At 41.3% G+C, this 11,454-nt stretch overlaps 1 protein-coding gene across 1 annotated transcript in view; it reads right to left on the bottom strand.

Moving 5' to 3' along the window:
- Positions 1–906: 906 nt before the first annotated feature.
- The window catches only part of MYRIP (myosin VIIA and Rab interacting protein), a 206,581-nt gene continuing 196,033 nt past the window's right edge, over positions 907–11,454 (bottom strand). Inside the window, exons 13-18 of the mRNA XM_083874194.1 lie at positions 10,662–10,856; positions 6,762–6,923; positions 5,004–5,108; positions 4,848–4,908; positions 3,951–4,069; positions 907–3,267 (exon numbers count right to left, since the gene is read on the bottom strand). Coding sequence (XP_083730320.1) covers positions 3,235–3,267; positions 3,951–4,069; positions 4,848–4,908; positions 5,004–5,108; positions 6,762–6,923; positions 10,662–10,856 — 675 coding nt within the window. The 3' untranslated portion in view covers positions 907–3,234. The remainder of the gene's footprint in view (positions 3,268–3,950; positions 4,070–4,847; positions 4,909–5,003; positions 5,109–6,761; positions 6,924–10,661; positions 10,857–11,454) is intronic.

The following is an 11,454-nucleotide window of genomic DNA, read 5'->3' as shown; positions in this document are numbered from 1 at the left end:
AAGCTGCTGACCCAAAGTGTTACTAAAACACACATTTTACTGAATGCTTTCATGGTGGAGAAGACAGGCTGGTAAATATTTTGATCCGCATTAATTGCAAGGAACTTCGGAAGTGCGAGACCAAGATTATTGGCAGGGTTCTTGCTCACTTTTTGTAGCAGTCCCAGAGAGAGATCAAGAAATTCCACTTAAGAAAGTGTACTTGAGATGGTATTTCAGCCAAGAGACTCAACGGTTTGGAGAAGACTCACCAGCAAATGTTCCTAACAGGATTCCTCCCATCCCAGCCCTGGAGGAGGAGAAGGAGGTGTGAGGAGGAGGAGGAGGAGGTGTGAACTGAGCTTGCACCCTTGCTCTTGGCAAACCTTGCAGAGATGCCCATGTCCCGGGTGTGACAGTGTCACTTGCGTGGCTGCGGGTTCTGCCCACTTCCAGGACAAAGTGCACATAAATCCAAACAACAGAGATGAGCTTTTTGGTTTTCTTTATGAATCAAGTATTTGAAAAGGCATTCTTTTCATAAATCGCTTTTACTCTTTTATAATTTCTCTTGACAATAATTCTTAGTGATTATGCAGATAACAACAACAAGGCAAGCTTAATATTCACTTAGACTTAATCAAATAGGTCATATAGTCTTCATTTTACCCATTAAAATATTTTCATTTATAAAAATTAATCTAAATATAAATATTAACACTAAAGATTGAAATCACTTGATGACAAAATAATTCTTTGTGTGCTATAACATATGCTTTTATGATTTTTTTAAAACAGTAAATTATATCTTTGCACATATTTGGCACGATAAACATTTGTAAAAATTCAAATGCCTTAGAGCAAGTGGGATTTTTTTTAAGTTTTTTTTTTTTTTTGCAATGCCTACACAGTACACATTAGTCTGTCAAAGAAGACTGAATATTTTAACATTGTAACACGATAATAGTTGCTTTTCATGCCTCTTAAGGGAAACAACCTACTCCAAACTTTGTTGGCTTGTTTAAGTCACACTAACAGAACAAAAGCCAGAGTTATTCTATTAAAATTAGTCATTTCTGTATTGATATTACATACACAATATTAGTTATTATTTATTAGACGAATATGCAGACCAACCACCATTAATGACATTTCATAACACGCATACCTGCATAAACCAGAACCTGGAAATGTATTGTATACATACACGAGAACAGTCAATGAAGGAGGAGATTGAATAACAAAAAAAATTACTAGGCATCCTACTCTGTTTAATCTCCTTTACTGGATTGCATATATAAATAAAATCTATTTGTTTTATGTATATATTTATATATTAAACAGAGTGGGCCAAATTCTTCCCTCACATCTGTGCAAACCAATTTCAGAGAACTAGTATTGTGTGAGAGTAAAAGAAGGCCTAATTTCACCCAGAATGAACACACTGGGTCAGATCTTGGGCAGATGGAAATTCCTTGAAGGGATGGAGTGACACATGTATTGTAAGTGGGAAGATGGTTGTATTTATTCCAAGGGTTCCTCACATGCAGCTGGAAATCAGAGTACTGACAAGCTAGATGTCAAATGTGGATGGCAGATTTCAACTGGCACTGTTTTTCCAATCAACCCATCCAGCCATTCCTTGTTTTCCCCACTCACCCCCCTAAATCCAGCCTAGTCAGGAAACTTGCCCAGTTTTGCTTGTATTTGCCCAGCCACATTGCACGGCCTGGAGTCCCAGGGAACTGCTTTCCTGCTGAATGTACCATGTGGCACACTGCTTGTGGGTGTTCATTGGGAGCCCAGGGAATGCAGGAGCTCTCCTCCTTCCTGGTACCCACAGCTCTTGGCAGAGCTCACCACTCCTTAATGCTGAGGGGGAACTTGCCAGCCCATGCCTTCCTTCATTGCACATTTCACACCAACCCCATCTGCACTTGGGTACCTGCTCTGCAACTGGTGTGGAAGGTAAGGGATTCACTGGCTTGTCACCTCCTCTAAATATCTTCTTCATATTCTTCAGAGCAAAAAATACCACAAATTGGCAATGTTCTCCCACAAAAGGGGGAGAGGAACATCCTGTAAGCAGCATCCACCCTCCTGGGCATCTGCCAAAGGGCCTTCTAGCTTGACTCACCTGTTAAGGGCCTCAAGAAATGAAAGGAATATTACCATACACAATCCAAATCAGAGTGGTCCAGTAGTAGTGGGGTGCATGTGGCACCAGCAAGAGACCCCAGCTACTCTCTGGTCGCTCCAGATTAGTACAGGAACTGAAATCTGGGCTACATTTGCCTCCTTCTCAGAAACACCAGTGAACATCAGACAGGAATCTCTTGCAAGCTGCAGCCACCCCACAATTACCAGTCAGTCAGCAGAGATCTCATCTCCAATGCTTTCACCTCCTTTCTCCAATCTTAAAGGTTTGGACAGAATTTTTTCTGAACTACAGCATGGTTGGCCATCACCAAGTAGACAATGCTGCCAAGAACAAGACGTATGAAGGTGTTAGTTTCTTTAACAGTGTTCAGGTGTTTCCAGACACTGGGATCATAACTCAGCAGACATCTGCTCCACATGTGTGGCCACCAGTTCCTGGCTCAGCATGACACCCCTGCTGCCTGGAGCAACATCCCTAGCTCTGGAGCTAGAACATTCAATCTGCGAGATGCACTCTCAGAGAACAGAGAAGTTTTCCTCCTCCTACCAACCCTCCCAAGACTCCCACTGACTCCCTGGGAGCAGAGCGAGGTACACAGATTCTCCTCTCCTTCCACGCAGCTGAAAAGCAGCACACACTGGACAGAGTTGTTCTTATTGCTCGACAAGACAGATGCCCACATGAATATTAAGAGGCCAGCAAATATGGATCACAGGTCTGCTTTGGCAGATTGATTGGCCTATAGTTATGACTGACTGAGTGTACAAAAACATACTGCAGTTTAAAGACGACATACTTTAGTACAATCGATAGGGAGAAAAAGTGCATCTTAAAATGTGGAGCCTTGCTTTTGAAACATAGCATCCTGTCTAGAGTCCTCTGAGAACTTTAAGGCAGAGTTTCCTGTAGCAGACCACGATGCTGAAGACTTGGACAGCTTTCTCAGTGAGGTATCCAAATGAAGCCCTATAACTGAGGCTCTGTGGGTTCTTGAGGGTCCATTTTCAGCTGGACGTACACAATGGCTGTTAAGAAAAGGCACTCTAGTGTACAGCCTTAGGCAGTGTGTTATTGGCAGTAGGGAAAGTGTAAGTTCAGTACATCACAGCAGATCCTATAGCAGGTTCCTAGAACAGAGAGGGATAGGAAAGAAAAATAACATGAATGAAGGACTAAAAAACCTGCTGAAGAACAGAGCCGGGTCCTTTCCCTTCTCACCTCCCCAGATATTTCCCACCTATCCTGTGGCAGGCTGTTCGGGACAGTCATCTTTTTCCCTTATCCCTCTATGGCTGCCGTAGAAGGAATGACTGACAGCTGTCCTGGGTGGTCTGAGTGAAGCCTCTTTTTTCAAACCCTGCAGAGCCAATGTGTGACCTATTTACCCCTTAAATTCCACTTAAATAACCTTCGAACGTTTCTCAACAATTAGTGAAATTCAAGGTGATTCTCACCTCCTAAGTTACAATACACAGCCGGTTCTGTGAGGGTCTGGTTCAGAAGTCTGAATGCAAGGGATGACTAATTTATTTATTTACTCTTTAAAAAATATGGGTAGCACATTCCTGGAGACCTAGCAGCCAGGCTACATTATCACAGGCTGACATTCAGGAGCTGCTATTCTATGGTATGTAGTCAGACATCTTCCAGGACACTGGTCATATTTGTTCAAGAGTTGCATCAGCAGTCTCTATTATTTTTCCTCAAACTATCAAGAGAAGATTTCTGAAGATGCTGGAATAAAGCTGCCTACACAGATAGTGCTCTCTATTTGACTGCTTTTAACAGAGTTTTAAAAACATTTGTTTACCATTAAGTCCTTGGCAGTGCTTTTCCTTTCTTTAGTTCTTTGTGTTAGAGATCCTTGAAGCATGAAGTTTCTGTTAAACGTTCTGACAGTGGTAACTGGAGAACCATCTATTTTTTCACCTGGGAAAAATACAAAAGGAGACATTTTTCACATAAGAGAATGAAGCAGATATAAAAACACTTATGAAGAGTCACAGCTTCCCTAAGATGTATGAAGAAAGCTGGATTTAATTTAAATTAAAAACAGCAGGCTGTGGTACTCCAAATAAATTAAAGTTTGAGGCCATGTCAATCAGTGGAATTACAAAAGAATAGTGCAGTGAACCAAGCCCTAGAATTTTCAGAGATAATGCATTTCAGAGTTAAAAAAAAACCCCAACAAACTAAAAATCCACAAAAAATCACGAAAGAAAAAACCCACTTGATTTTATAAAGACATTTCACAGGCATTCTCTGACATACCAGGAACATTGCTGAGCCATTTCATACAGTCTGAAATCAGTAAATACAGACTTTGAGGAAGTCTATGGTGGGTTGAGGAGGATGACAGCTAGGCTGTCGGGTGCCCAGCCATGCTGCAGCAGCAGCACCCCTCTTGCAGGGCAAGTATTGAACATTCCTTATGTGCTTTCTCCAGCCTTCTGCCTCTGCTCTTGTTTACTTGTCACTGTCACAACTTTCACTGAAGAGAAAGTGGTGATGCTTTTAAATGTAACAAAGGGGTATTTTATATAATGCAAGTACATGGAAAATGAGGAGGGTGGGACAGTCTATTAGGCTTTCTCTGTTCATTTCATAACTTAAACTTTTCCATTCTTTGCTGACCTGTACATTATATTGAATCTTACAAAGAGAGTCTCTCTCTCTCTTTCTCAATTATATAACACTTTAGGCGCACCTTGTATTGGTGGAGCTGGAAGTTTTCTCCTCTGCTGTCTTGATGTGTCTATTGTATGCATCTGTAAACAACACATATACATTATTCAACTCCATTATAGAGAAAGAGGCAAGATTTCCCCAATGTATTTTTGAATACTACATAATGTTCTGGCACCTGGTTTGTTTGCTTTTGATCCCGTTTCCTTGTCAGGCGAACACAGGGAGCCACGTTCAAGCCTGCAACAGTGAGAGCTGATATTCTGCTCTCAATATCTGAAATCTTCAAAGAAAATAAAAGAGAGAGACAGACAGATGGGGAGGGGGAAAAAGAAGTTTTAAAATTACTGTGGATGCCACTACTGAAATATAACCCTCCCCCAGTAAAATCCTCTTTAATAAGAAAATATAAACAGTTGGCTAACTTCTTCAGCAATTCTGACACTTTCCTGCATTCTTTAGTCCTGACATTAAAAGGGGCTTAATTTGTTAGTAAAGATGGAGTAAAAGAACAATCCAACCTACCTTGTGACTCCAAGGAAGAGGCATTTTACTCCTTTTGAGGAAAAAAAAGAAAGGAAGAGAGAAAACCTGCATCTGCTATCTCCCAATTACCTTCAGCTGCGTAATCCCAAATTCATTCAAGCTGTGTTTTTAAAAGGCTACATTCAATGAATGACTTTGTGGGACACATTTTCTAACTCAAAATTAATTTAATACATGTGCAAAGTACATCCTCTGTCACAAACTCTAAACATTTGGTCTTAAATATTTCTGGTTAAAATGTATATCCATATTAAACACAAGCATGCATAAATGCAGGCACATACTATATAAAAATACTGAATGCAAAACAGCCAGGGAAAAGTAGTCTGATATTGAGAGTAGTGGCGACAAGTGTTGCCAAAAGAGAAAGAAGAGTCAGAGAAGTCAGACATATAACCCAGCTGATGATCCACAATGACACCTGAAGCCACAGTCCACTTCACTCTGCAGAAGATCTTCCATTGGCCTCCTTGCATAGCTTAGGCCTCTCTCCTCCTCCCTCTCATCCCTATTAACAGATTTACCCTAAAATAATGACCAAAGCCAACAAAACACCACTGCCAGTTTGCCAAACAGTACAGCAATGCACTTCTGACATCAGAGACATGTCAGGCTCTCAGATATTCGCTCAGTCCCGAGTTGAGCATGCTTCCACTGAGTAAAATCACCAGATACTTCCCATTAAACCCTGACACAGTCAGGTCAGGGCATCTTGCTGGGTACAGACTGGGCAGTGAGCTGCAAGCAGTGTTAGCCCCTTGAGGTCTGGCAGCATTATCTTGTTCAGCTTTTAGCACCAGATTTCAACTTGTTCTGAGCCCTGGACTTTCTGGAGCTAGAGTGGTGCTAGATCACAGTACACAAGAGTTCTTGCCTTTGGCTGGGATGTGTGCTGCTTAGCATCTAAATCCCATGGCAGGCATGCAAGCCCTAGGCTCTGTCCTTGGCTCAGCCTCTGGCTCCTGTTGGCCTTTGCTGGTAGAAAGCTGCCAACAGTGGCATCTTTTGGAAAGTGCTTGACAAGCTTAGATTAGATTAGATAAACTGCCTCAGACTCTGTTTGCTGCCTGACTGGGGCCATGCACATGACATGGAGCCCACCACGGGAGCTGCCTGGCAGCAAGGAGCAGCCCAGCATCACTAGTGCAGTAAGAGGCTGCTGCAGTGCCATGTCCAAAACCAAGCTGAGGGAAGAAACAGAGATACAGTACATCTGGCTGGGCTGAGTTATACAGCTCAGTTATGCTCTGCTCAGCTTGTGTGAGGCAGTCAGCACCCTTGGATCATCAGACTACGGCAGTACAAAAGAATATTCAAAGTGCGTACAGTGAGGTGAGTGTTAGGCAAGGCAGTGTGAAACCTGCAGATGGGGAGGAGCTGCTGTCCTCACCTGAAGCTCTGCATGATGAACCTGGGCAGCTGCTGTGGCCACCTGATCCTCCAGATCGGCCAGCTCAGACTCCTCAGTCACACTGTTGATCTTGCGTGCGGCGTCTTCCAGGTTGGTCAGCTGCCCCTCCAGCCCATACACCGTGCTGGCTGTCAGGTACACCTGCAGGGCCAAGGTGGGGACAGGGGTCAGTGATTCCTGGTTTGTGGGCATGCAGGTTTGAGCAGACTGCATTTTCCATCATACCTGCAAGCTTCCCTGCTTGCCAGCTCACCACAGGAAGATTTACCTGGCAGAGGAAAGTCACGGGGAAATAATCTGAAAAGCACGCAGCCATAAAGGAAAGGGATGAATGAGGTGGCTGCATTGCAGATTTCATAGGTGCTACAATGGTATTCCAAACCAGATTTGTTCCAGATTGCTCAGCAAAGAAAAAAGTTGAAAAGCTTGCTTTTTTTATTATTGATACTCAATCACATAACACCCTAAGTCTACAAAGGGAAGTCAACAGATCGTGCCTCATATAAAGCTGTGTTTCTTTAAACCCACTTGATGCCTTCTGGCAGTAAAAACTGCACAAATAACTGTTCAGCAGCAAATAGTTATTAACTTCCTATGGAGTAAATGTGCTTATATGTATAATGATTTTCAATCCCATCCTGCTCTCACCCAAATACAGAGCAGGCAAAACCTTCCCACCTCCTGGGCCTTTGAGTGAATCTGTGGAGGATCAATAGGCTTATTTGGGCCACATAAGAGAGAATTACTGACTTTATAATTCAGAGTTCTTCCCTAAAAATAAACAACTCTTACTATTTTGGCACACCTCTGGTATCTGTAACTACAGCTAAAGGTTTCATTTCCCATTCAGCCTCTCCGAGCAGTAATTAGTGATACACTGTGTTTTATTGTTTCTTTTATTTCACAAACCCCCTAAGGTACATGGAGGTCACTGGTTTATAGAAAAGCATTAATTTTCAAGCATTAGCTTTTGACATCTGTGCTTAAAATTGTGCAGAACCACATGAAAATACTGCACTTCCTGCCCATTCACTCTTTAGGCAAGAGACTTGTTTCCATCAGGTTGATAACAGCACAGTGGAAATTAAATATACATTCTGATTTTCCCCATTGCAATAGCAGTAAAGACCATGTTGTTACAAACCCAGCATGAATTAAACATGGTTGTGGCTGACTTCAGGGTTCAAGGGGGAAGCAAACAGGATCTGAAGCAGATCCTTGACCCAATACCTTCTTTTCATATGTTTTCCACTCCAGTCATTATATCTGTCCACAATTCCTGGATCATTCAGTCCTTTGACATAAGAGGTATTCAAATAATTTATGCTGTGACTTTATGAATCAAAATGGTGGAGAATGACCAGATTGAAATTTGTTTATTTTTTATTCTTCTTCTGTTTTTCATTATTGTTTCTTAATTGCTTGAAATAGTTTTCTTTTTTCTTTGTGTCAGTTGCAGATAGGTTTTTTTCATGCATGTGACTTTGCTAAGAAACAAAATCACTACATCTGTACAAACTGCATCTTGTAAGAACACTTTCTAACTGCAGGCATGAAATCTTTGAAAAACATACCTAAAAGAAATAAATGATCTGATGTAACATCTTTGCTGCAGTACCACACAGGTGGTCCATAAAGTTAATGTGATGATTTAAATAGAAATACTCCTGGTTTTGTGGGGTTTAACTATTCTAACTGTTCATTTAAATGATACAACTTTTAAGTATAACATTCCATAGCCAGCTCAGATTAAAAGGCAATTTTTTAGATTTCTCTGTCAGATCTAAAAGCTTAGAGAAAGAAGAAATAGAACATTTTGAACAGGAGCAACTTTAGAAAGTTGAAGAAAAGATGCATTTAAGTGCTGTGGCAAAAATCTCTGCACAGTAAGATGTCCTTTTCAAGAGGGGGAAAAAAATCTAAAGATAATGGGAGTGATAGAAAAATGTGGGAAAGAAAGGTCATCAGTGTTTCTGTAACTCAATCAGCCCCTACAACATTTGTGAAATATTAATGAACATTTTCCATTTGAAGCTAAAGAAAGTATTTTTCTAAAGAGTGTTCTCTTTACCTGGACAATTGTTATACTTCCAAACAGCAATGGTGTCCTTGCAGGCCTTCCCTAAATGAAGCCCTTATTCATATGTTCACATTTAGATTGTAGAGACTTACTTTACCATTATTTAGGTATGTACAACTTCCACAAAATCCCAACCTTTTGCTGGTACAGATGGCCCTACATTCTCCACACTATTGCATGCACTGTCCTCAAAAGGTTAGAGAGAACAAAAATGAACAAAGTGTTTATAAACACCCAGATCCTCTTGTGGAAGTTGCCGCAAAGAGGATGTGGTTCATGTAGATATGGTCCCAGCTGCAATGGGAAAAGTTAGGGTTTCCTGGATTTCTAAAAGCTCTTTACCATAGAGTGTAATGCTGAAATCTTCCAATTGCGACATTTTTGGACCTGAGCTGGATATCTTGTGAGTTCTGCAGGGAACTGGGAGAAGCTAAAACCAGAGACACTGCCGCAAGGGTGAAGCCAAAGCAAGAAATTCTCTGCCTCTGTTCCCAGTGTCTGCTCAGTGAGAAATGCTTGACCCAAATGAATGATTAGGGTCCAGAGAACCACAGATGCTGAAGCTCCACATTGCTGGGAGCGACTATTGAAGTGCAATTGAGGAAAAAACCATGCACCTTAGATAGCTTACCACACAGTTATCCACAGGAAAAAAAAAAAAAAAAAAAAAAAAAAAAAAAAAGTAAAAAAAAAAAGTGGGAGCAGATTTGTACAAATTGCTCTCTGTCCTGCTGAGTTTCTTAGTTCTTCTGAAGATGTGGTTCAGCCTGGATTTGGATTTTATTCCATATTCACTCTCCTACCAGATGAATTCTGAGGTGTTTGGACCTTTAGGATACTTTACTATTTCAGGAGAGTCCAGTGCTAGGACTGGCTTTTAGTGCCATAGAGCATCTTCCACTCAGTTCTTAGCCTGGGCCTGCTGGAGGAAATGTGTTTCTGTGGAGGAAACTGATTTTATCCTCTAAGAGGAGATTCTGTCTGAAAATTTTATGGGGCTAAAGAAAACCAGGATTTGTTTTCTTGAATTGACCAGGATGATCTAATGGGACAGTGCAGATTCCTATGAGATCTTTAAGAGCGCCTAATGAAGGGAAAGAGCACTGCGAAGTAATCACTTAAATGTGGGAAGCAGAGAAAATCGAAAGTTGGAAGTTTACCAACTCCATTAAGTAGATTCACAAAAATTTCCAATGAGTAGTGACTTCCTTGTATGATTTGGAATTGTACTTTCCCCTGCAGATGACAGGTATTAATGAAAAAGGATGGATGATTTGGACAAGGCCAAGCAAATGTTTGTTTAATTCAGATTCTCCAGCCAGCTCTTTCTAACAGTGCAGGAGACAGCTCCAGCTCCCTGGGTGCTGGGGAGGAAGAGCTTCTCCACTTCTCTGTGTTACTGGGGAGATACTTTCCACACTTGTCCTTGGAGTGATGAGGTGGTTCTGAGACTGGGATATGTGTAGTTTCAGCCAGGCATGGCATAGCCACACTGCCATAGAGGTGTGGAAGGCATAAATGAGTTTTTGAGATAGAGTTTCTAAATTTAGTTGTAAACTCCAAAGCATCCAACTCCCCCTCCCCCTCAATATTTTAAGCTACATATATAAAAAACCACATTGACACAGTTAAGCACTGTTGGAACACTTCCCCCTCCTATTCGTGTATTTGTTTAAAAACCCCAAATAAATTTTGAACATCCACTGATGCTGCCCATGTATTTTCCCTTTTGAGTTGGTGCACACAATCAGGTGCATCACTCACACGTGACTCTTTCACATACTGATTCATCTTCTTACATTTTCTTCCAGTGTGGTGAGCTGCTCATCGAGTCTGACAGGATCTGTGCCCAGCGGGAGGGTTCCTCTGCCTCTGTCCTGAATGTCATCTGGGAAATCGCAGGGATCGGTGGATTCGGCTATCAGTTCTTCAGTGGCGTTGATGACTTTCAGGACTTCTGTAGATATGTTGCAGAGAGAGACAGCAGAGTACTTCTATTTTGTTACAAGAACAGACAGAGAAAACAACAGCATTAAATTAGCATAGAGGAGTAAGATATGTCACCATTTACTAGCCACAGCTTTAGCCATGCTAAAACCATATCCATGGCTCTCTGCTGCAAACAGACACAAGAACCATGTAATGGACCTGGAATTTATTTACGTTTTCCTCCTTCCCTTTCTCACATACCCACACTGCTACACATGCAAAATAACATACACATGCAATTCTTCTACAACACAATTCTACTGAATGGGGATGGTTCAAATCTTATCCCAAAGGAGCACACAAATATCCAGCTTTAAACTCTAAGCGAGCTACATAAAGCTGATTTTGTGAAAGTGTTTTAGACATATTTTAAAACACAATTTTCCTTTCTGGATACTGGCAAAGAGATGTGCAATCATCTATGTATGTATCCACAGGAGCCATTTCACTGCAGATGCAAACATGGGAAAGCAATCTTCAGCAGCCCTGTAAGGATAGCATTTTACTAAAATGCTTCCTATAAATTAAATGATCACCCCAAATAAACAAAGAATGATCTATAAGTGTGCTAACACTTGTATTCTTCTATTTTTTTAAATTTCA

Source organism: Zosterops lateralis, assembly GCF_965231275.1.
Source record: "Zosterops lateralis genome assembly, chromosome: 1".
Lineage (NCBI taxonomy): Eukaryota > Metazoa > Chordata > Aves > Passeriformes > Zosteropidae > Zosterops > Zosterops lateralis.
The sequence above is the reverse complement of the archived record's forward strand: the minus strand, read 5'-3'. Positions and strand labels throughout refer to the sequence as shown.